Source organism: Thalia democratica, chromosome 1 (assembly GCF_965202585.1).
Source record: "Thalia democratica chromosome 1, ktThaDemo2.hap1.1, whole genome shotgun sequence".
NCBI classification, from domain to species: Eukaryota; Metazoa; Chordata; class Thaliacea; order Salpida; family Salpidae; genus Thalia; species Thalia democratica.
In genome coordinates this window covers 114,088,924-114,115,588 of record NC_139165.1, presented here as the reverse complement: position 1 = coordinate 114,115,588, position 26,665 = coordinate 114,088,924, and the positions used below count along the sequence as shown (strand labels likewise).

General features: G+C 24.9%; 1 protein-coding gene across 1 annotated transcript; it reads left to right on the top strand.

Moving 5' to 3' along the window:
* The first annotated feature begins 15,521 nt into the window (after positions 1-15,521).
* On the top strand, positions 15,522-26,237 carry LOC145830207 (uncharacterized). Its single transcript, XM_082938131.1, has 9 exons — positions 15,522-15,655; positions 18,240-18,331; positions 20,079-20,253; positions 21,393-21,506; positions 21,855-21,965; positions 23,071-23,205; positions 23,488-23,640; positions 24,618-24,744; positions 26,046-26,237. Exons 1-9 carry the CDS (start codon positions 15,604-15,606, stop codon positions 26,155-26,157), a joined length of 1,071 nt encoding a protein of 356 aa, XP_082794257.1. The 5' UTR covers positions 15,522-15,603; the 3' UTR covers positions 26,158-26,237.
* Positions 26,238-26,665: the final 428 nt, after the last annotated feature.

The following is a 26,665-nucleotide window of genomic DNA, read 5'->3' as shown; positions in this document are numbered from 1 at the left end:
TGAAAAAAAAAACACAAGATTTTAATTATTTATTTATACTTTATTCTTCAATTTAGGTCAAGTATTTTTGTTAGATTTAAGTTTTTAACGTTTTATATTGAACTTTATTAAATTAAGTACTTTTTTAGTTGTAGATTTTTTGCAAAAGTATTAATTTTTTCTAACAATAATTTTGTACCTTACTTGTTTTCTGTAGTACAAATTTAAAAGTAAAACATAGTTTTTAACACTGTAATATAACAATTTTATTTTTTGTAACAAATTTTGTTTCAAAACTAAAACAAAATAAAAAACAGTTCCTAGTGACATCATTTATATTTTTGTTGATACTGTATAAAAATTCGCTAATTTTCAAAATTATTCTCTTAAATTTAGCGAAGTAACGCAATGCTTTCAATTATGTAAACTCTAATATTTTAAATTAAATTACGAATGCTTTTGATTTTAATTTTTCGTCACTGTTTGTTTTAACACTACTTTTTTTTTAATATACTAAACTAACAACATTTTTGCACTTTTTAATTTTTAACTTTGTTTCTTTTTACCTCTAAAAACTTTATTGTGTTTTATTACTAATAAAATATTATAGCTTTGGTTATAAAAAAAAAGATAACTCAAACAAAAAAACTTATATACTACTTTAGTTTTATTATGCAAAATAATTTATATGGCGATTTTAACATAAATAAACTAATAAATGTTTAAAAAATAACAATCGAATTCTATTTCAAAATCAAATAATAAATCTATTTCAATCAAGTTATATAGAAATGTTAAAGAATCCATAGAAGTAATTAAAATTTAACAACTAATTGTATAGCAAAAATTTAAAGCTTTAACCCTTGTAGTAAAAGTAGAAAAAAGTCTAATCCAAAAATAAAAAGCCACGGCCTTTTGTCTAGTAATTTATGTTTTTAGAAACATTAACATCAGTTCAAAAATTGCCTAAACTATATTTTTTACAATTTCAAAACTAACCAAGATAATGTATTTACAACAAAAAATAAACAAATTGCAAGTTATTTTGTCGATTAAATAATGACATGTAAAAACATGTAAAATTTATTAATATGTAAAAAAACATTTATTATTTTAAAAAGTTATAGTTGATACAATAAACCTTTCTATCGAGTAAAATTTGTCTGTATATAAATTTATATATACAAAATCAAACAATATACATTTTGAAAAAAAAAAGAAATCAGCACTTATTAATAAAACTTTATTCAAGTAGAATGATTATACATATATAATTAAGGGAAAAATAAATATACATTGTAAAATTTATTTTGTAATAGAATTTTCACATCTTTTTGATAAAACAGTTGAAATTTACAATAGCTTTTTTTCTTTGAAGTAAGTATATTAGTTTGCTATAGACGAACTTGAAAGTTACGTGTTTTTGAATATTATAATAAAGTATTTAGGTATGTGAAAATTTCAAATACATTTTTTGTTAGCTTTATTATTTTCATAATTATAAAAACAATTCTAATCAAATTAAACTTAATTTCAAGCTATGAACCTAAAAGTTGTTTACTTTTAAAATTGTTTTACTTAAATTTAAATTGATTAATTAAAGACAGTTTAACAATCATTTTTTAACTGATAGTAATGGAAAAAAAGTTTAAATATCAAAACAAAAATCAAATAGTTGGTTTAAATGACAGTAAAATGACATATAAAAAACTGTTTTTATATTTAAATAGAAGACATCCAGTCTTTTTTTTCAAATTTAGATACAATAGTACTTATTTGCCAGCATTTATTTATGAAAACTTTTAACATTTTGATACTTGTCCTCGGTAAAGTTAGATATAACTAGAAAGTACAAGTAGTTATAATTCTCGTTAGGCTAGTATTATATTTGTAACTTTGTAGCGGTAAGTTAACACCTTTCCTTATTACAGGTTTATAAGGATCAGCAATGTCTAATATTTCAACATTTTCAGAAGCGTTTGAAAGGCCTCCTATAATATATATCTGAGAATTTATTTTGCAACAAGAGAAATTATTTCGAGTTATTCTCAATCGAGTTTCAATCAAAGTTACTTGATTCGATTCAGTATCGAACATTTCTATTCTGCCTAATAGACTATTATAGTGACCGCAACCCCCTATTGTTATTATAAATCTTCCATGGGCCACAGACTGATGATAACTTCTGGCAACTCTCAAATTAACATTAAGGACTTCCCACTGACCACTGTTAAAGATGTATTTTTCAATGGAAGACAAATAGTTATTTTCATCCTCTCCTCCAATGCAATAAAGATCATTACAAACATTAAGTAAAGAACAACCAAGCCTTCCAAAATTCAAACCCGTTATTCTTCTAAACTTGTTGGTAAAAATGTTAAATATAAAGCAACTGCTTAATACTTTCAATCTTAAATTAGCATGATACTTATTACCACCAAAAGTTTGACCACCGACAATAGCGATCTCAGTAGAGCTGAACTTACAAACAGCGTATTGTTGATATACATTAATCATTGACTTGATTATACTAAAATGTTCGGTAGACTTAATGAACTCACTTACTTTAACGCTGTCAAACAAAAATATTCTACCACCTATGTTTATCAAGTTATTGTTATAGGTATATGAATCGCTCAATGGAATCGTTCTCCACTTTTGATTTTCAGTTGAAAAAGCATAAGCTGAAACTCCATCAACTACCAAAATATCTGTCAACAACTAGCAGTGATCGGCTACTTTATTAACAAATTATGCAAATATACTTAAAGGTATATCGTAACAACAGAAAATAGTAAAAATTTCTTAAGTTAAATTGTTTTAAAAGCTACTTGAGAAACTAACTAGGTATGTAATTGTTAGTATAAATAGATTAAAAGTTATTGAACATTTAAAGTGGTTCAAAAGTAATCGTAATCTAAAAGATATTTATATACTAAGCTATAACGCGTAAAATGTTTAGTTAGTTTGATCTACTAATTGTATTAAATATTATTTTAAGTTGTAAATAAAGCTTTTACTAAACTTGTTATTAATTAAACGTATTTATCTTAACTTAACTTAGAATAAAATATATAAGGTTAAGCATGAAAAAACACTTTAAAAACAAAAAATATTGATAATGAAAGTTTTGATTTTGAATAAAATATCAACTAATTTTATTTAATTTAAAGCAAATAAAATAAATAGTCTTATACGGTAATTTTTATTGAATTTATCTTTATTATTCTAAACACAAAACAGTTTAGAATACATTACACTAGAACGTTTTTTTACTTAACCAGACTAACTTTTATCATTTGAATTGTTTTCTTCTAGCAAACTAGTTTTTTGAGCAACTTCTCCATAAGTCCATGAATCAAGTTCAACAGATTGTAATGCTTCACCACTTATCTGCCCAACTTTAAATTCATCTGATCGAGTTTCGTCGTTTTCTTGAGAGTTGTGTGGGGAGTTGTTTTCGATTGATCCGGTTCGACTTTTATAAAATAACTCTAACTGATCACGAAGTTGTGAAACCTTTTTTTCTTTTGTGCTTATTTTAACTAATTTAGTTTTACTACATACTGTAGGACTTGCATTACCAACTAAAATTTCAAAATTGTAGTTTTAAAGAAACTTTGTTTTATAGTACGTTTAAAAGAAATATGCTTTTAAAAACACAAAGTAATATAATAATACCTTATAGTTAGATTCCACAAAACTATTACTTTAAAAATTCAAGCTTAAAAAGGTTTATACATGTTCTAAACATAACAGTAGGATAGACTTTCAAGTTATTTAAGTAAATTATTGTAAGTCAATAACAGTCTTAAAAATAAAAAAGTAATCTGAGTTTGAAATTAAATTTAACGAATAAGATACACTAAAAATAATATTTATTTAGTTCGATACTGATTTAAAAATTAGCAAAATTAGTTAATCTATCCATTGAAAATATTTTACTTACTGAGTATTTATTAAACTGTTTAAGATGTGACTCAAATATATAAAATTAGAAGTATACAATATTTTGAGTTAAACTTAATTTTGCCGTGTGAAATTTCTTCTTGTTGAAAACTAGCTTTTTCACTTATTTTCAAGTCTTTTGAGTCAAACTCAGGTTGCAATTTTTTATTATCGATTTGGTTTTGGTCAACTTTATACTCACTTGAAGAAATTTCTACTTCTTCTTTTAAAATTTTAGAGAGTATCTTTTTGAGTTTAAACGATTTGGTTCGATTTCTTAGAGCTTTTTTTAATTCATCATAAGAAATTATCTTTTCTTTTTTTTTTAAAGTTTTGCTTTATATTAAGGTTGTAATGTACAAATGCTGTAGGACTAACACCATAAGTGATTAAAAGTTACCTTTATTAAATAGACTGAACAACTTTAATTTTTGAAAATTTTATGTTAACAAAACTTTAACCTTTTTTAGAACTTGTATTATTAACTTTAACTTTTAAGCGGTTTAAAATCTCTTTCAAATGTCTCAATTAAATATTTTATGTAGAAAGCAAATAGTTATATAATGGATTTTAAAGTATTTGAAAACAAAAAGATGTTTTATTTGTTTTAACTTAAAACTTTTAAGATTAGATAATTTGATCAATTTAGTAACAAACAAAACGGTATTTTATTCATTTATAGTTTTGTGTAGATTAATAACAAGAAAAAAAATCTAACCAGGTCTTTTAGATTTTTCAATATCCGCTTTGTTGTCTTTTAAGTTCTTCTCATGTGATAAACTAAAACAATGAGTTTTCAACTCTTCAACTTTACCTTCATTGGTCTCAGATAGAACTAATTTGTCAGCAGATTTTGAGTCAACTTTGTTTGTGGAATTATCAATCTTTTTGTTGAAGTTACTAACGTAATCTTTAACTTTACTTTTGGACTCTTTAGATTCTTCCTGCTTCTCAACTGGTTCATGTAATGGAGGCGATGGGTTTTCGATGTTTAAGTGTTTTTCTTGTTTAGCTATGTCATGGTCTGGTAAAACCACTGAAGAATTATTCTTAACAAATATTGTGTCGTCAGGTATTAAATCATCATTGCTTGCAGTAGAATTCTGTTTATTTGTATCTTTTTCAAGTAAAACAATAGAATGATCTACTTTTTCTTTAATCAAACTATCTTTTTGTAATTCAATCTCTTTTGTTTTCTTCATTGCTTTTAGCTCTTTACATTTTTTCTTTCTTTTTCCGCTAATTTTTCATCTATTTTTGCCATACTTTCATTTTTTTTCGCAATTTCTTTTATATGTCGTTCTTTTAAATCTCGTATTTGTTTTTCTAATGCTAGCACTTCCTTATCAAAATACTTTTTTAGATCTTTAACTCTTTTATTATGTCCTTCAACTTTAATCATTAGTTTTTCTAACATCTTTATGACTTTTACATTAAAATTATTAGCCTCATTGATTTTTAAATTACACTCTTCTAGTTCATTCCTTAAACTGTTCTGTTGGGATTTATAACGTTCTATTTCTATTTCAAGTGTTGCATTTTTATGTAGAGACTGCATATTTTTGTTTTCTAATTGTTCTAGAAATTTGTTAGCTTCATTTAGTTCTTCATGTATCTTCTTTTTCTTTTCTTTATATTCTTTGACAATGATTTTAACCAACATATTTACTGACGAATTTATTTTTTCATGTTGTTTGATTATTTATACTTCTGAAAAATTGTTTTGTTTGATCTATTCTTTAGTTTTCAGACTTAAAGTGCATTAATCTTATATAGAATCTTATAAATAGTTTAGTTTTCTTAGAATTTTTTTTAACCCATAGAATACATAAGTATGTACATTTCAGATTACAAAAACTTTTATGAGCAATTTTAATTCTTTTTTTAATGATGCGATGGTTACAAGTGACGATGCTAAAATAATAACACACATTCAAAAAAAAAAAGTACCTGGGTAATACAATTTTTTTTTGTAATAATAAATCTAAAAATTGAATTCTTTAAATAACCTATTTAACAGTTGTATATGTTACAGCTTATTTTTATTAATGATCTTTTACCTTGATCTTTTGTTTCCATGTTGACTGTTCCTATTTTGGCATCGTCACTTTGAATTATCGTGTCTTTATAAAAATTCACTTGAACATTTACTACTACCCTAGAATTTCTAAAAAAGTATGATAACAATTATTTTGATTACTAAGAATTTAAATAATATTTAAATGTAATTACTTATGTTTTTGTTTTGAAAACAATAAGGTAAAAAGTTTCAAATTACTTATCTTGACGTTATCTATTATTCGAAAAATAGTTTTTACAAAATTTAATTAAAACATATTAAATGCGTTGTCTCAAATTTTACTATTTTTCAATATTATATCAAAATAAATGTCTTAATGTTTATCGATTAAATTTAATTGAAGTTTGTTATTAAATAGATGAGTTATAACAAATATTACAATTTATTTTATAACATTGTCAGAAGATCTTATTTAGTGTGTAAGAAAAATAAGAACGATCAATTATATACCATCTTATTAATTATATCGATCTCTTTGTAAAACTAACCAAATTTTTTCAAAAATGTTTTTAAAATAAAAAATAATAACAACTCAGCTTTCTTATTTTGACATTAGTATTCAGTACAATATTAGAACGTACAAATTTATAAAATAACTTTTTTGAAACGTTAAAACTATAAATGTAATTAGAAAAGGTTATTTTAATTTAATATTTAATGCTTTCTCACCTTAAAAACATTTTTTTAAAATATTGAATGTTAAAAAACAAAGTTAAAAAACTATTTACTTTTCATAACTCTCATCTTGTAAATTCGACATAGTTTGTTTACAATAGATATATTTCTGAAATAAATAAGTATAATTGACAATAAAATAAAATTTTTAAACAAAAAAAAAAAAAACACATCCAATTTATTTAGACTTAAAGAATTTAATAATAGTTAACTTTTTAAAATAAAGTTTTCTATAAGTTTACATAGTTGACTAAAAATTTTTGGTTACAAATTTTACCGAAGTTGTTTAAACTACTTTAAATTTTAAAGCCTGGAACAACATTTTGCCATAAAAAGAAAATGAAAAAACTTATAAAGTATTTAAAAGAAAAAGAAAATTAGTAACGAAACATTATGTAAAAGGTTTTTATAAACCAGCCTAGTAAAAAAAAAAACATTATATAGTAAGTCTTTGTATGAACATTATAAAATCAAACTAAAACATTATATTTTATCAAAACTTTAGATAAAAAGTTATTGTAAAACTAAATTACTTTAGTTTAAAGTAAATAAATTAGTAAATTTTAAGTAGAAGTTTTCGTCTAAAACAGTTAAGTGCGAGCTACAAAATGATATTAGAATGAAAGTAAAGTTTGGGTTTATGTGTTTCATTATCTGGAATATAATAAAGTCGATAACTTTTATCCTTTTGATACAAAAGTAATATCTGTATAATCAAAAAAAAATTATTTTTAAAGAAACTAAAAGTTTTATTACAAGCTTAAAATAATGCAGTTTAGGTGTTTAATATTCCTTAATATGAGACTTGAGAAAATAAAAACACTTTTATTTTTGTCATTTGTTTTTCTTAAGTTTGAACTGTTGAGTAACTATCTAACTTAATTAATAATAAGCAACAATTATTAAAATATATGCTGTTAATCAATCACTTTATTTTAAAGAAAAACTATAGGTTGTAAAACTCTGAGTTCTTAAAAATAAAAATAGTTAAGTGTTTAAGCTTACAAAACCTCGATTCCTAAAGTTGCTCAACAAATTGTAACACCTTAGATTTTTTCAAAATACTAAAAAAAAACTATTAGAGCTCTTTTTGTTTAAAAAAGTTGTCGGACTGCTTTAATAATTAAAGTATTTTAGTCTCAAAAAAAAAACTAGCAGTAATACACGATTTACTGCGTTTAGTTTTTAGTTGAGATATTAACGTACAAAAGTTGTTTCAGTGATATGTTGTCATGAAAAGAATCTTAAATTCTATCCCAAATCTCAGAAGTATGAAATATTGTAACTAAATTATATTTAGTCAAATATATTTAAGAAAAGTAAAGAGCAACTACCATTATTTTCAACATTGCTTTAAAGTAGTATTATCATGATTAAGTACAAATTTGTATTATATAAACGTTAATGATTTTTGTTTGAACTATTTATCAAAACATGCACTTAAAAATAAGTCTTACTAACATACTTTGAAATAAAACCAAGCTAAATTAAACATAAGAAAAAAATACGGGCTGTAAATTACTTATTTTAGCTTAAGGAAAATAATTTTGTAAGAAATAAACTAGTTTTGTATTATAATTGTAAATGTTTGTACATTTGTTAAACAATTAAAACATTTTTACAATCTTTAATTTATATAAACCAACATTAATATAATACCAATATATTGAATTAATCTTATATCTAATTTAAAACAAAAAAAAAACTTAGCAATACATTTTATATCAGAAAAAAAAACACAGTTTAAACTAAATTAATTAAGCTTGTCAGTAAAAAAAAACAATAATTGAACTGTACAGTAAAAAAACTATAAGTGAACTGTAAAATGAATATGTAGCGAGCCAATGTGTTAACCACTAGTTAAATATTAAACTTATGTTCGTTTTGGTGTGACTATTTTTCACCTGGGATGTTTGTCTTTTGCTTTTGTTCATAAAAGCTGTTAAACATATTTTTCGTTTTTAAGTTTCAAAATTTAAAACATGTGATTAAAAAAGAGTTGTAATTTTTAATGCAGTTATACCTAAAAACACTAACGTAAATAAATTTGTAAGAATTTTATTAAATATTTATGACCATTTTGGATTTGTTTGCCATGGATCAATAACGCTTACAGAACTTTGTAGATTGTTTGTCGACTAGTTTAAATACAGGAGAAAAATCTATAACTATTTTAAAGTTTTTAATGGTCTAATTTAAAGTCACTATGCTATTTATAAACTGATTTGTTCTTACAAATGTTGAATAGTAGTGCAACAACAATTGTATTTTATTCCGAGGTCAAAAAGATTACAAGTTTTTATATTTATTTATTTATTAGGTTTATTTTATTAGGTTTTATTTATGAATTGTTTAATTAAAATAAAACCTGGTATTTTAATTTTTACTAGATATTTCTAAATAATAATTATTTTTCAGTGTAAAGTTTAGTTAGTGTCTATGTACTTTTGAAAAATGCATATAAAATGAACAGTAAATTAATTTTGTTTTATTAAGCAAACAGCTTCAATATTTTTTTTTCAAAAAGACTTTGCTTTAAATTAGCATTGTTCATCAAACGTATTCCAAAACAAATATTAATTGTAAAATAAAGCAAACGAATAACTTAGATTATTCAAACTTAATAAAAAAGACATTTTTTAAAAACTTTTATAACTTCTTTTAAATATTTTTTATCAATTCATCATAAAAAAAGTTAATTTCAGTTATCTAGCGAAATTTTCTAGTTAAGCTTCTTTCTGTACATATGCTTCAAGTTGTTAATCTACCAAAAGATAATGAGTAGAACTAAATTGAATTATCACGAGTTAGTACGTTTAAATTAACAATATGAATGCTAGACTAGGCTGTTATAAAACTGAAAACACCTTATATAGATGTCAAATTTTTTTTTTATATAAATAAAAAAAATATATATCTATATATACATATACAGGTAAATATATACTACAACTTGGTTGAAAAACAAATAAAATGTTTTGAGATTGCTTATCAAAATAAAATAACAATAGAATTTTTTTTGGTTTTAACTGATACTATTGACCTATTGTAAGTTGTAACAGTGATAGTAAAAAAAAAAAATAATACAAAAAAAAATTACCCGTGTAAAAACTTCTCCGTGCGAAATTGTCTGCTCGTGCAAAAGTGTCTTCGTGCAGTTTTGTGCCCTCGTGCAAGTTAGTCTTCGTGCAAAAGTATCTTCGTGCAATTTTGTCTCCTCTTGTAACTTAGTTACAAAGTTACAAAGTTTGCAGCCGAATTTAGTATTGAATTTTAATTTTGTCCTGTTAAATATTTCCCATTTAATTTTGTAGTATGTATTGTTATCTTTTAAGTTCCATATGTAATTCGCTAGTTCTGTTGTGTGTCTTTTGTTAATATTGTTGAATGATGATTTGTGGTTTCTGTATCTTTGTTTAAAGGTATTTCCTGTCGATCCTATTTACTGCTTTGTTGTTTTATTTGATGTTACTATTGCTTTATAAATTATATTTGACACTAGGCATTCATTATTTTAAGGGCAAGGTTCTTTACGGCAATTACAAAGTTTATCTTTTATGGTGGTTTTATCGTCTATATTGCTTTTGTTTAATATTTTGTTGTTGTGAGCTATTATATATACTTATATATATACTATATATTCGGCCAATTATAAAAACACGTTAAAATACGATAAGACCACTTTACCAGAAAGAAATAAAAAACAAAAAAAAAGAGACATAATATACTTCAACCCACCATTCAGTCTAAATATAAGTTCCAAAATAGGCAAACAATTCTTAAACCTGATAACTACATCATTTGACGAAAACCACCCATTCCATAAAATATTCAACCGAAACACAATCAAAATATCTTACAGTTGCACAAATAATTTCAGAAGTAAAGTAGAAGACACACAACAGAATTAGCGAATTACATATGGAACTTAAAAGATAACAATACAGACTACAAAATTAAATGGGAAATATTAAACAGGACAAAATTAAAATTCAATACTAAATTCGGCTGCAAACTTTGTAACTTAGAAAAAATAGAAATCGAAAAATCAGATAAGAACGTAACACTAAACAAGAAAAGCGGAAGACAAAACATATGCATCCATTATTAAAAATACTTTTTTAACAAAATTAAAACCAACTAAATATTAAAATAAAATAAAATCGAAGCGGCAAACACGAATATTTTATAACATTTTTCCCAACAGTCTAAAAAATTTTTTCTAATAGCTTAAAACATTTTTCCAAAGTAACCTTTTTAAACTTTCCTAAAAAGCATAAAATAACATCCACAGCGTATTTTAGCTAATCGTACAATAAACTGTACCATTACTACGTCCCAATTATTATAAAAATTTTTAAAATCAAATTTCTGTTTACTATTATAATAAACTGTAACTTACTGACGATCACATGAAATTTTACATTTCAATGTGTGAAACAGCTGTTTAAATTATAGTTATTATATAATTAGATAAATACATATATATTCTATATATATATATATATATATATGTCGATTCTCTACAAAGAAACATAAGTGTTTTTAAATTTTATTTTTACAAACATTGGTGCTAAGAACAAGGCTAGAAAATTAAACTTTAACATAAAAAGCTTGAAAACACAAAAATTTCTCAAAAAAATCGTTTTAACGAACATTTTTGCGTTTACTTTATAAAATCTAAAAATTTAAATGACTTAAGAATTTATTAAAAAGTTGTTTGAAAAACTTAAAAGAGTTTCTGTAAAATAATTTTAAAGTGTTGTTTAAGCTTTAGTAAAGATTCTTACTAAAACCATGAATAAACTTTAGTAAAGAAGTGTAAGTTATCAAATAAAACGAGCAATTTACTTCTCGGTATGTTTTGAAATATAAAGTAAAATTATTGTAAACAAATACTTGATTTTTAAAGTTACTATGTATAAATATTTTCTTTTACAATAGAACTTAATCGGTTATTAAAAAGAAGTAAATGTGAGGAGTAAATATAAAAACTTTTGTAAATCAGAAAACTTTTTAGTAAACTTGAAAACTGTTTTACTATGTTGAGTGCATCTATCAAAAACTAAGAACGATGATTTCGTTCGTTGTAACTTAAAACTAACACAAGAAATTTAAATTAAAGTATTTGTTTTAGGTTTTTCAAATATATTAATACACTCTATAAACACATTTAAAATATTTTTAAGTACATCAATTTAATATTAAAACTACTGTTAAACACGACCAAACAAGTATTAAAAGTACATCTATTTAAATTGGAACAAAGTTAAATTAAAAATTAAAACTTTATTTTTAAAAAGACTTAAAGAAAAGCTGAAGAAAACATTAAATATTTTTGTATTGAAACATTTTTATTCTTAACACCTTGTATTGAAAAATCTTGTATTCATAACCTTGTATTCAAAAATACGTTACTCAAATATGTTGGTTTCAAATAAAATTATATCCAAAAATGTTGTGTTTGAATATATTGTATTCAAACATCTTGTATTCAAAATGTTTTGAACAAAGGTTAACTAGTTTATATGCTTCTTAAAAAATACTTCAAAAAGTTTTCATAAAAAAACTAAAGCTTACAAAGTCTTTTTTAGATAAGTTTAAGCAAATCGATTTTAAATTTTATTATTATTTGTAAAACAACTTATACGAACAAATAGTATTTTGACAAAACAAATATACGATTTGTTAAAAATTAAAAAATTGCTAAAAAATGTATTCATTATAACCTTTTAAAAATTTTTACCATTATAACGGGTATTATAAAACCTAAACTTAAGTTTAAAAAAAAGACATTATTGAAAATATAAAGTTACAGGTTTTCTTAAACTACTTTTGAAGTTTTCCAAAAACTCAGAAAACATACTACAAAATAATTTTTTTAACTTGTAACTCAAATTATACCATTATAGAACGTTCAAAGAAATTATTAAAGTAAATATTTGATTGGTATAAAATAGATCAATTTAAATTATCAAAAATTAATTACATATCCTTACTTTACCAATCTAAACAAGAAGTAAAATGTTAAAATGCGTTTAATTTATGTTTTAATAAAAATATTTGAAAATATTACTAAGAATTAATATTACATCAATTATTATTAATATTGTATAAGTCTTAAAAGTAACATTTTTGTTATTAAAAAAAAATTATACATAGTAAGAATAAAAAACATCGTAGTTGATTTCAAATAAGCATAAATTGTTTGTAACAATTTAATAATTGCTAAATGACAAAAAAAAGTTAATGTTCTAATATGGTTTATTTTTACAATTCAATTTTTTCGAATAGCATGAAAAGTTTCACAAAATCTTAGATTAGTGTGTGTCAAAGACTAAGTCAACAAGCACTTAACGCTTTAATGAGAAGTAAAACACTAATTATCAAATTAAATAAAGCGTACACACTTTTGATTTAAACCTTGTTTTTCACAATATCAAAAAAAAAAAATCAAACATTTATTATCATTTTTTTCAATTTTTTTACGAAAATTTTCTTCAACAAAATTTAAAGACTTAAAGAAGTAAAATAAACAAAGTAAACAAGTTTTAGATTAAAAATTAAAGTTATTTTTCTTAGAAATTGATATCGTAAACTCCACAGCATCTTTTGTAAAAAGTAAAGACAAACAAACGCTTTTCGTTTTTTAAAAAAAAAAATTCAAAAATATTTATAAAAATGTTGAAACAGTTAAACTTAAAAAGGAAAAATATTGACATTTAATTACCATAAAACTGTTACTTAAAATATTTATATCAAAAAATAATTTTTTTAGTATACCCATAATGCGTGTTGTCTAAATTCAACCAGTTAGCATTGATGTTTATTTGTTAAAGCCTTATCACTGATTGTTACAACAAGGTTTAAGGAAGTAAAATAAGGAAACTAAATTATTTACGTTATAATAAATGTTAGTCAAAAGTGGAAACAAAGGAAATTTAATAAAAACAAATTTTAAATTTTATTGTATAAATTTTATTTTGAAGTTCAACCAAACAACCATTTACCCCTTTTTTGTAAAAATGTTGTCGGTAATTGTCTCAAATAGATATTTAAACAAAAGTTTAAAAATTTAAGTTTTTAAAATATTAAACTAGAAAGTACATTTGATAAAATATAACAAATAACATTTCGTTTCATAAGAAACTAACATAGAAAATTGCGTTTGTGCAAAAGCTTTGATCAAGAAATACAAAAGGTCTATTTATTAAAGTTAGTCAAATATACCTACTAAAAAATAAAAAAAACAACACGATAAAACTTCATTAAAAATAAATTTCTTAGAAATTAAGAAGAATTGCACAACTTTCGTGTACGCTAAAGCTTTAATAAACTCGTGGTTACAAACTCTATCGTATTAAGTTAAAAAAATTAAGTAAATTAGGAAGTATATAAATTTAAAACGGTTAAGTGAAACAGTAAGTTTTAGCTGAAACTCTAGGAAATTAAAAAAAAATTGCACAATTTTTTTTGCGTATATGCTAAAGTTTAAACCAACATGTGTTTAGATTTTTTTGACAAAAACTTGTAGGTATTAGTTAAATAAGGTTTATCGCGTAAAAACAATATATTTGGTAAAATAATAAACAATAACGTAAAACTTATAACATACAGTTAGTTAAAAATAGTTTTGTTAGGAATTAACAGAAATATGAAAAACAATTATGTAATGAAATTAACTAATTTCTAAAAAATTCTACCGAAAAATTACATAACATTTTTTTGCGTATATGCTAAAGTTAAAACTAACAAGCATATAACGATATGAAATTCTTAGAAAATTTAAAGACTTAGAAACTTAGTTTAAAAAATATTCTTAAAACAGAATTATTTACATAAATGTAAATTTCTAAAATTGGCTTTTCCAAAATAACCCAAAAGTTAGCATTAAGAATTGCACAATTTCTTTTGCGTATTCCAAAGTTTAAATCAACAAACATTTAACTCTTGTTTGTTAAAGTCTTATCAGTAATTATTTAGTAAAGGTAAATTAAAATTTGTTGAAAACAATTAATAAAAGATTTAAGGAAATAGGAAAATATGTTACATAAAAAAAGTCAATTAAAATCGGTTTTCCCAGAAATTAGCATCAAGAATTGCACAATTTTTCTTTTACGTGTGTGCCAAAGTTTAAATCTTGTTTGTCAAAGTCTTATCAGTAATTATTAAATAAAGGTAAATTAAAATTTTTGAAAACAGTTAATAAAAGATTTAATGAAATAGGAAAATATGTTACAAAAAAAAACAGTAAATTAAAAGCTGTTTTCCAATAAAGTAACATCGAAAATTGCACAACTTTTTTTTGAGTGCGTGCCAAAGTTTAAATCAACAAACATTTAATTTTTGTTTGTCAAAATCTTGTTGGTAATTTTTCAAATTAGACATAACAAAATTGTTGAAAACAGTTAATAAAAGATTTAGGGAAATAGGAAAATGTGTTACATAAAAAACAGTAAATTAAAATCGGTTTTCCCAGAAATTAGCATCAAGAATTGCACAATTTTCTTTTGTGTGTGTGTGCCAAAGTTTAAATTAACAAAAATTAAATCTTGTTTGTCAAAGTCTTATTAGTAATTATTAATACAAGATATACTGAAATTTTTTGACAATAGTTAATAAAAGATTTAAGGAAATAGGAAAATGTGTTACATAAAAAAAGTCAATTAAATGCTGTTTTCCAAGAAATTAACATCGAAAGTTGCACAACTTTTTTTGCGTGTGTGCCAAAGTTTAAATCAACAAAAATTCAACGCGTGACCAACCAACCGTAATTTTTATACCAACATGTTTTCATTCTACATTCTGCATCCACTATCTGCAAAGTAGAAAGCTTTATTTTTTTGTGGTTTCATTCGTTGTATAAAACCAGAAGTTTTCTTCGAATTTTCCATTCCAGTTTTCAACTAAAAAGTCGAAACATGAAGGTGTTCGTTTGCGTGTTGGCTGTTCTAGCACTTTTTGCGTATGCAGGTAGGTTGAAAACAAATTGTTGTATGAAATAGAATTTTTAAACATGTTTCTTGTTAAAACACTATATATCTAATATACTAGTAATTTTGAATTTAGATGTTGTACACTTTTTAGTAGTAACTAAATAGCACTTTTTTGCGAATGTAGGATTGTAAACTTTGGTGTTTACACAGTATGTATAAAGTATGTAATTGAATTATATTACAATGTTTTAAACTTTTCAACTAAATTTTACAAAAAGTAGTGTAGTACCTATTTTATTATCATTTGTTGGTTAACTAGTAAGTTTATGCTTACATGGTTAACATTTATGATATATTTTTTAAGTTATAAAATTATAATAGTTTACATTAAAAAAATTAAGACTAATTTAGTGGCTTAGAATTAATTATTTTATTTCAATATTAGCATATCTTTGTAACTAATCAATCTAACTTTAAATATAAATTTTAGGGTTTTAGGTAATTTCATATATGACCAATTTAACTGATTAAAATATACTTTACTATATAATGGTAAAAATATTTTTAAGTAAAAGTTTTATCTATCCTTTGGTATAAACAAGAAACTAATGTTTAGTTTTAATGAAATAGCTAAATATCAGTATTAAAAAAATAAAATTTTGTTATAACTAAAGAGCACTTGTCTTTATATGGTTGAAGTACTACATGTAATCGATTAAAAACAATTGTTATTAAATTATTTATATTGTTTTAACGTTAACGTACAAAAATCAATATGTTTCTGAAAGTTATTGATATTTTATATGTAACAACCCATATTTTATTTTAATACAATTTAAAAAAAATTGAATGATAATAGACCAAAATGTTTATGAATCTGTTTACATAACTGTTTATTATACATTGTCTAGCAAAAATTTTTGTTTAAGTGAAATTATTGTTTTTAAACATGCAGTAAATTATATACTAAAATAGTTCTTAAGTTCATAATGTTAGCTAGTATTATTTAATGTTTGTAACTTTGATCTATTTTATACAAAAAAAAGTTAAATACTAAGATTTTTGTACATTTAGTAAAACGATCTTCTAATAGAGAATTTTAAGAAGTAATAAAAGAAGTTAAGGAATTTGATTTAAATAAAAAGCGTCTAAAATAACTTTGACGAAACAATATGAAGACTAAAATTTATTTAAAATATATTTTATTAAAAATTTAAATTATCCTATTATCTTTTTAATTACAAGTTTGTTATATAATAAAAGGGACAATATAATACTTTTTTTTATTTACCAAAAAGTTATAATACGTGATATTACTATATATAGTTAGTTGTTTTGATATACATTTATATTGACTTTTGATTAGGTTATAACATATGTTTTGTTAAAACTTTTATTTTTCTTAAATTACAACAATACAAACAGCTTTTTTTTTTAACAAACTCAATAATTGACAGTTGTTAAAACAACTTGTTTAAACTTTAACCTCAAAAATACAGAAATATTATTTCTACTCTTTCAATGGTCAAGTAGTACTCAATAATGTATTAATGACAAAAACTTACGATAAATTAATTTATAAATTTATTACTTCCAACTATTATAAAACGTGAGTCGTTTTTTTTTGTTTCCATGAAATATGTTTTTTTCTACTTTGTACAATGTACATACATTTGTCAATATTAAAAAACTAAATGTTGTTTAGTTTAATGCTTTTATACATTAAAAACAACCTACTTATTTTTCGATTCAAGTATTACTTTAAGAGATGTAATTATTTTAGTTTTCGTTTAAAACGCGTCGTTAAAAACTTTTTTTTATTAAAGCTGATCCAATTTAGTTAAAAAATGTGTATACACAATAAAATTTGTAAAAAACAAACTTTTTAGTAAGACAGACTAGTTTTATTTTAAGTTGTATGCATCTATGTGTTTAATTTTAGTAAATATGTGTATTAAATTTTTAATTAAAAGTTTTAATTTGTGCTGAGCTAATCTTACGGAAGATGTTGATTATAAAACAATATCTTTAATAACATTTTAATATTTTTCAAATGTCAATGATCTCTTAAGATTACAAGTTTTTATTAGCAAAACTTACCTTAAGCAAAAATGTATATAAATGATTTATGAGAATTTTCTGTTATTTAAATAGCTGAGAAAGCTAATAAAAATACAGGAATATTAAATCATGAATTTTTTATTTTTGTCGTTTTAATACTTGATATAAAGAACCAATTAAAAAATATCGAAGTGTTGTTTGTTTGTATTGATTATTTACAATCAACAATTTGAAACAACGTTTATTTTTACACAAATTCTATTTATATGACATAAGAGTTTTTTATAGTCTTAAGTGTATTAATCTGACCGACATTATAGCTTTATTAATAAGTTGTTTTACAATAACTCTTAATTGATATTAACGATATTAAGCTTAGTAGGCATACTCTAAACATTTATACAGTTTTATCTTTTTGACGTACAATCAACTTTTAGTTGCAATATATATATACACGTAGGTTTATAATATATAACTCTTTTATTAACTATAAAACATTTTATCCATGTTTGTTTATACTATTTAGTTTTAAAATTTAATAAAAACGTTTTATCCGTTAGAGGGCGTACCTGCTGCCGATTGTTACAGGAAAGGAAAAGAATTTCCGTCGTGGAGAGATGAATCTGAGATGTTAATCAATATCAGGAACAAGGTTGGTAAAAAAATTGTTATGGTCATTAAAAATAATGTAAAAATTTTCGTCTTAGTGAGATGAACCATGGTGACAAGTATAAGGAACAAAGTAACTTAAATATATATCATAATTTTGTATATAAATATAAGGAATAAAATAAATAAAAGATGTGCTATTATAAATATCAGGAATATAGTCGGTAAATTATATGATATAATAGTGTAGTATAAAATAAAAGTGTTAACTTTTTACCTCATGAAGATTTGATTCGGAATCAATAACTAGTTTTAGGAATAAGGTATCTTTAATGTATATGATAGTATCAAATATAAAATATTAACAAGAATAAGGCATGAGAAATATATAATAGCAGTAAAGTATAAGAATTTGGTATATGGTTATTTAAGTTGTACGTTATTATAATTAAACATTTAGTTGAAACATCAAGAATAGGGTTGTTTAATTTATACGTCATAGTAATTGAATATAAAACAATAAATTATGAGCTAATAAATTATGAGCACATATTTGTATGAGAAATAAGGTATGTGTAAGTTTATATGGTTCAATCAATACTTTACACAAGGAATAATGGAGGTAAACTTTAAAAATAAGTTAGTTTTTCCACGACAACACAAATCAATCCTTTTTTTGAGTCCAATGATAAATAGTATGCAATTAGAATTGCTCTATAAATTTCTAACGACCTGTTAATTTAGTTTATAAATACAAATATTCACTGCAAGATAACACAATGTCATTACTATTTAACATTTTATTTTAGAATAGTAAGTATTCAAAAACAAAATTCCAATAGTTAATAGCATACTTTTAAAACATTTTAAAGGAAATACTATGTTTATTTTTTGGTTGTGTTTATTCTGATTGTGGAAGAGGGTTAGTTTACCTTTATACGTTTACATTTATGTATAGATCTGTTGTTGGTTTTATTTGTGACCACGTAATTTCTTATTTACTTTTGTATTTTTAAGTTTCACTTTATGAACACAAATTTTCCCAGGCTGGACTACTTAACTATTTCATATTTATTTCATATTCTTAAGACAATATGATATAAACATTTGCTTGGATTTACACCGAATTACAATGTAAATGCTAAATAATAATAACTATTCTACTACTATGACCTATTATTATAACTGAGAGATATAGTATTTTAAATATTGATTTCTTTATAGGTTAATACAATGTCTTGCACTTGTTTCAGATCTCAATGTTTAATAAATTATTTTTCATTTATTCATTTTTCATCTTCTCTTCAGGACAATACATTTTCATCTTTTTGCTTGCGTCGGGTCCCAATAATAAATAAAACGTTAATATATATTTGTTTTAATAAATATATTTATACTATTTCGGCCAACACGATATCTTCGTTCTCTTTTACTTGTGTTGGATCCCAATAATTAATAAATTATTAATATAAATTTTTTTTAACAAAAATATTTATACTATTTAGGACAACACAATGTCATCATTCATGCGTCGGGCCCCAATAATAAATAATTTATATATATATATATATTTGTTTTAATAAATATATTTATACTATTTCGGCCAACACAATGTCTTCATTCTACCTGCGTCGGATCCCTATAATTAATAAATTTTTAATATGTATTTGTTTTAATAAAAATAATTATAATATTTAGGACAACACAATGTCTTCGTTTTTTAATGCGTCGGGTCCCAATAATTAATAAATTATTAATATATATTTGTTTTAATAAAAATATTTATTCAGGACAACACAATGTCTTCGTTCACTTGCACTTGCGTGGGCTCGCAGTGCCAGAAACTCGACTGCAAGAACCTGAACGCTCCCGAGGAGGAAGAAGAGGAAGTTCCGGTGATCGTGGTAGAGCCTGAAGAAGAGGAAGAGGAGGAAGAATACGTGGACGAATACGAGGATGAGGGCGGTGAGTGTGACGTCATAATGTTTAATTTGTTACGTCATAGTTAGTTAGTACTTGTACCGGATCAGTTGTAAGTTTATTTTTATCACAGTATGTATAGTATAACGGATCTTTTTGATTGTTATGGATGAAGGAGGATTGATATGACGTCATAGTTGTTTTTTGTTACGTCATAGTGTATCAATGTACATTTATACTTGTACCGGATCAGGTTTTATCTTTTATTTATCACAGTATGTATAGTATAACGGATCTTTTTGATTGTTATGGATGAAGGAGGATTGATATGACGTCATAGTTGATTTTTGTTACGTCATAGTGTATCCATGTGTACTTTTATTTGAAAATAGACCACGTATTATTTTTATTTATCAAAATGTGTATAGAATAAGGGATCTTTTTAGTTGTTAGAGTTAAATGGGGATTGATATGACGTCATGATTAAAATAGAAGTGGTGTACAAAGTGGTAACCCTTACGAACTCTGTTAATATCGTAACTTAAACAATTGTGCAAGTCATATATTTATATCTATATCTATATTGTAAGTGTTATATAGGGAGCTAAATAGCTGAGATTGAAACTTGCGAGATGATTTTTTCCATTATAACGAACGCGTTTAGTGTGACAATTCACAACTTTGATTATCACCTGTTTTGACAACGAATAACATAAAAATATAGATAAGAGGTGCATAAACGATGTTATATGCTCTGATGACGTTGTATAGCTAGTAAGTTTTGATAAAGTGTAAATGTAAGTACAGTAGTTAGTGTTATGGGGAAAAACTATGAATAATTTAGTTTTCATAGTTTTTATTTAATGATAGTCGATTTTAAGCTGGTTGAGTTTATTGTATGATTGCAAAAACACAAAAAGTATTTTAAACTGACTTGTTTTTGTAACGAGTTCTTAGTAATTGGAGCAACATGGCATTATGTTAAAACAGTTCATACTTTAAAAACGTCAAGATATAACTTGTTTTATGTTTAATAGGCTTTTTGAGAGAAAATACAACGTGAAAAAACGGAAAATTTAAACAACATAATCAATACCTGTAATACATTAAATTGGTACTAAACTAGTTGCTGTCATATGTTTAATAATATATATATATTTATTCATATAACTTTTTACAAACAGACATTGTAGTGGTTGCACCTGAAGAAGAAGAGGATGAGGGTTGCTATGACAACGTGTTGAAGAAATACATCGCCAGGGGAGCCACTGTTGTCCACCCTGGAGCGCCATCTAAAGGTTAATACTTTTTGCACAGTTTTCTAAAAATTTACCAACATCTAAAGATTTTGTTTAAAAGGCTTTTGTATTGACTGCTTTTCAAAAATACCTTTGATCATCAACGAAGCGCTCTGTAAAGTTGATACTAGTAATAAATAAATTTTCTGCATTGGTACATTCTGTTATTGCAGCATTTGAGTAGTTTAAGAAAATTAACAAAATAATGGTATATACCTTAATGGGATTACCTAAGAAATGTACTTTAAACAAATTAAATTGGTAATTAACATCAACCCCATCCTATAATGATAATTAAACATAAAAACAAAAAAAAAGCACTACATAAAAACAAAACTACTTAAAAAGGATGCAAGTGCCCAGATGAAGGAAACCAACTCGTCTGTATTGACCTCGGATGCGGAAAGACTATGATGAAAACTCCAAATGTTCCTTACCCCAGGAATATGGATCTGAGAAGTTCGTTTTATTCATAGTAGTAGTTATGTGTGTTAAATTTTATAATGTTGTAGCTCACCATACCCCCCAAATATGGTATTAGGAAGTTAGTTGGATTGATAGAAATGTTTATTGAATTATTAAAATTATTTCTACTATTAACTACACATATCATAAAAAGCTAGACCTTTAAGTTTTTTATTTAAGTTTCAATTTAAAATAAACGAATAATGTGACGGACCACTAAAATAAAATTTATTTTATTATAGTTTAAGTGCTTAACAATCCCCATACTAGAGGCGATGCTTGTGTCTTTAAGGGACATAAACGACATTTTATATTTTTGTTATATGATTAGTTTTAAGTTTGTTATATGCAGTTTTAATCTAAAGAAATTATTGGAATATTTAATTAAATTTTCAAGGTAGTTAGTGTTAGTCTCCCCATTAGACGTTATCACGCGCCTTTCTTATTTCAAGGTAGTTAGTGTTAGTCTCCCCATTAGACGTTATCACGCGCCTTTCTTATTTCAAAAAAGTTTTGAAGTTTTAAAATGTTTTTCTTACTAACGTATCATGCTGTGGAAACAAAACAATTTGTAAAAATATTTTTTAATATACTCAAAACATAACATATTACCCATACTAGTGGCGATGCGTGATGACGTAATAAAGGGACATAAACTACCATAAATACTTTCTATGTTTTTCATATACGTTTTGTTTTAGACTTGTTTTAAACTAACAACATATTTATTAATTTAAAACACATTATAATGTAATTAATGTGACGTCATCAGGCGTCGTATGACGTCATCACGCGTCTTTTATAATTTTAAAAAAGTTTTAAAGTATTGGTTGTTTTCAGTTTAAAATAAACTGTTTTAATATCCTCACACATTTTTATTTTTAGTTTCAAGTTTAAATAATTATTGATTACTTTCACTGATACTTATTTAACTTTAATTAAAGTTAGTATTCTGTTTTAAGAAGTACTTAGGAATTTTATTATTATAATATTCAAATTGTAATGTACTAGGTTTTCAAATATTTCTTATTTTATCACTATAATTTATTAATTAAATTTACATTAATGTTTTTCTTTAACAATTTATTAATTTCAACAGACTGTTTCGACCCATGGTTGAATCAGGAGGTAGCCGACGGTTCTTCATACGAAAGAGTGAGGCAAATGACGGAATACCAGCCACTGACCGGAACTTACTCTTGCTCGTGCAAACTCGGTGTTATAAGATGCTCAGGTAGATATTAGCTGAAATTATTTTGAGTGTATTTTACATGATATTTAAAGTTAGTATTAAAGTTTTAATGGTGTTTAATTTAAGGGTGTTTAAAGCATTAAAGTTTTATGCTTTTTATCTTAGATTAATTAAACATGAAAGATAGTTTTCAAATGTTTTTAATTATGTTATGTAAGAGGTTAGAGTAAATTGTAAAAAAAAAATCTTTATTTTTAAGTGATTATTTTTGCATAGTTGATCAAGCAAGTTCAAGTGTAAACTAAACAATGTTCTCCCTAACAGCGATCGACATCCCGTGTTGTGACAGCGAGTCAAAGGAGTTCAAAGGAATGATGGAGTCGGTGAAGGTGGACTACAGAGGAAACACGATGCAGTGTCAATGTCACAGGGGACAATCCGCATTCAGGAACTGTAGATTTCTATCGAGCGTTACTCGTTAGTTTAGATAATATATATATGTACTTGTGTTAGTGTCACAGGGGACAATCCGCATTCAGAAACTGCAGATTTCTATCCAGTGTTACTCGTTAGTTTAGATAAGATATATATATATATAAACTTGTGCCACAGGGGACAGTCCGCATTCAGGAACTGCAGATTCCTGTCTAGCGTTACTCGTTAGTTTAGATAATATATATATAATTGCGTCATTTCACAGGGGGCAATCCGCATTCAGGAACTGTAGATTCCTATCCAGCGTTACTCGTTAGTTTAGATAATATATATATACTTGCGTCATTTCACAGGGGGCAATCCGCATTCAGGAACTGTAGATTCCTATCCAGCGTTACTCGTTAGTTTAGATAATATATATATATACTTGTGTTAGTGTCACAGGGGACAATCTGCTTTCAGGAACTGCAGATTCCTATCGAGCGTTACTCGTTAGTTTAGATAAGATATATATACTTGTGTCAGTGTCACAGAGGACAGTCCGCTTTCAGGAACTGCAGATTTCTATCGAGCGTTACTCGTTAGTTTAGATAATATATATATATATACTTGTGCCAATGTCACAGGGGACAGTCCGCTTTCAGGAACTGCAGATTCCTATCCAGCGTTACTCGTTAGTTTAGATAATATATATATATATATATACTTGTGTCAGTGCCACAGGAGACAATCCGCATTCAGAAACTGCAGATTCCTATCGATCGTTACTCGTTAGTTGTATATCAGTTGTAGCTCACTTGGAAGACATACAATAAGAAAGCTTGAATAGGAAAAAAATATTTTTTAATATTGATATTGGATGTAAGGAATTGAGATGACTGTTTTAAAATGTATTTTCAACATGGCAACAACAAGACCACTGAAACAAAAAAATAAGTGTATATAAGTATTATATTGCTATCAATTTCCAAAATATGTAGAACTTGTAATGTTTTAAAACAATACTTTTTTTCACACAGCGACAACAAGACCATCTGCAGTTACCCGCAGACCCTCAAGAGTGACTGCAGCCCCGTCGAGGAGAAGAGTTCAGTGTGTTGACTCTGTCAATGGAAGAAGAAGCTATCCTGGTGACAGTTATTACAGGTGGGTGCAAAATATTTATTTCAAGTATTAGTAGTATTAAACATTTTTTGACATTTTCATAAATTCTTTCAAAAAATATAAATAAGACTCAATTTTTTCATTTATTATTAATTTTTAATTTAATTAATATTAATTTATTTAATATTACTGCTTAATATACAACTGACGAAAGAAGCATGAAATATATATTGTTCTAAAAAAATTGAGTCTTATTTAGTATTGTCATTTTGTTGCCTCAGTCAATGGGAAAAGGAATATGTTGATTACAGTTACTGAAAGTTTTAAATAAGTTAAGTATTAAAAATTGTAGTAATTTTACAGTATTTAAAAAAAATGGTAAAATACCTTGTTCAAAACTCAATTAAGCATCTGTATAGTTGGCTATGTACTGACGATAGTTACTACAGGTTATGTGTTAGTTATAAAAAAACATAGGTATCTAATGAGAAGTTATACTGGGTAAAACTACTTAAGTTGCAGTTTATTTGATGTGTTAATAATAATACATAAAAATAATAGCTAATTAATGATACATACAATATAATTAACTGTTAGAAAGGAACTACACTGTTGACCATTACCAAATGTATGTATGTAATTGGTGTCATAAGAATTGGTAAAGTTGGTTCAACTAGTTTTAGGCTGGTATTTCAATGGTTTAAAGATTTTAAAAAACGATCAGATGTACTACTGAGTACAGATAATTGCAAAACTAAGATTAGTTCATTTATTAAGTAAGTTAGTTCATTTATCAAGTTTATTAGTAATTAAAACTTCATCTAATTATAACTAAAGTATACATTAGTTTCTGATATCTTGATGCTTAAAAAACACTGCCCTGTTTCCTAGATATAAATTAATTAAGTTAATTACTTTCAACATTTGTTCAAAAAATACTAGTTTAACTTTTTGATAGTTATTACATGCTCTTAGTAGTGAGGTTAACGCTTGACTACGTCACGAGGGTTGCTATTTGCATTACACTATTCTTAAAAACCAATATCTAAAGATTAAAACAAAAGTCATACGAATTTTTAACGCAGTTGATGAGCAGGAAACAAAACTTTGATATTAGTCGTGTTTATTCAAACAAATTTAGAACTTGTTTAACTTTGTATTCACTCGTTGTACCAACGTAGTGTCTTTCAAATACAGTAGTAATATTTGACTTATATTATATACATATATATATAGATACATACATATTATATATGTATATGATTAACACTATTGACCGCATGTTTGTAATTAGTAAGTTCTACAAATTTACAAGCATATAATTAGAACATACTATTTCACAGATACGTGAATGGAAAATCGTACAAGTGCACTTGCAAAGCCAACAGGAGAGTCCTGTGCGTCAGCAATCAGCCGACCAGCCAGAGAGCATACGTGCCTGAGAGATACGACTAAAACTAAAAATTTTAATATTAAATAACTGTAGCGTTTTGATGTTTCATTTATGATACTGTTTAATAAACTGTTAACTTAAATATTTAGTTTTCATGTTTAAATAAATAAAACATAGTCGACCAGCAAAAGAACATAGGTGTAAGAAAGATACGACTGAAACTAAAACTTTTAATATCAAATATCTGTAGTGTTTTGATGTTTCATTTATGACACTGCATAATAAACTATTAACTCAGATCTTTAGTTTTCATGATTAAATAAATAAACACAGCCGACCAGACAAAGAGCATAGGTGTCAGAAAGATACGACTAAAACTAAAACTTTGAAAATTAGACATCTATAGTGCTTTGATGAGTTATTTATTTTACTGTATAATAAACTGTTTACTTATATCTTGAGTTTTCATAGGTATATAAATAAAACACAGCCGACCAGTCAAAGAGCATAGGTGTCAGAAAGATACGATTAAAATTAAAACTTTAAATATTAGATACCTGTAGCGTTTTT

Excerpts from the sequence above, each read along its gene's own strand:
- LOC145830207 (XM_082938131.1), top strand. The coding sequence starts at position 15,604 with ATGAAGGTGTTCGTTTGCGTGTTGGCTGTTCTAGCACTTTTTGCGTAT. Across the intron at positions 20,254-21,392 it reads CGAATACGAGGATGAGGGCG|ACATTGTAGTGGTTGCACCT; the intron begins GTGAGTGTGACG and ends TTTTACAAACAG. Across the intron at positions 23,641-24,617 it reads ATTTCTATCGAGCGTTACTC|CGACAACAAGACCATCTGCA; the intron begins GTTAGTTTAGAT and ends TTTTTCACACAG.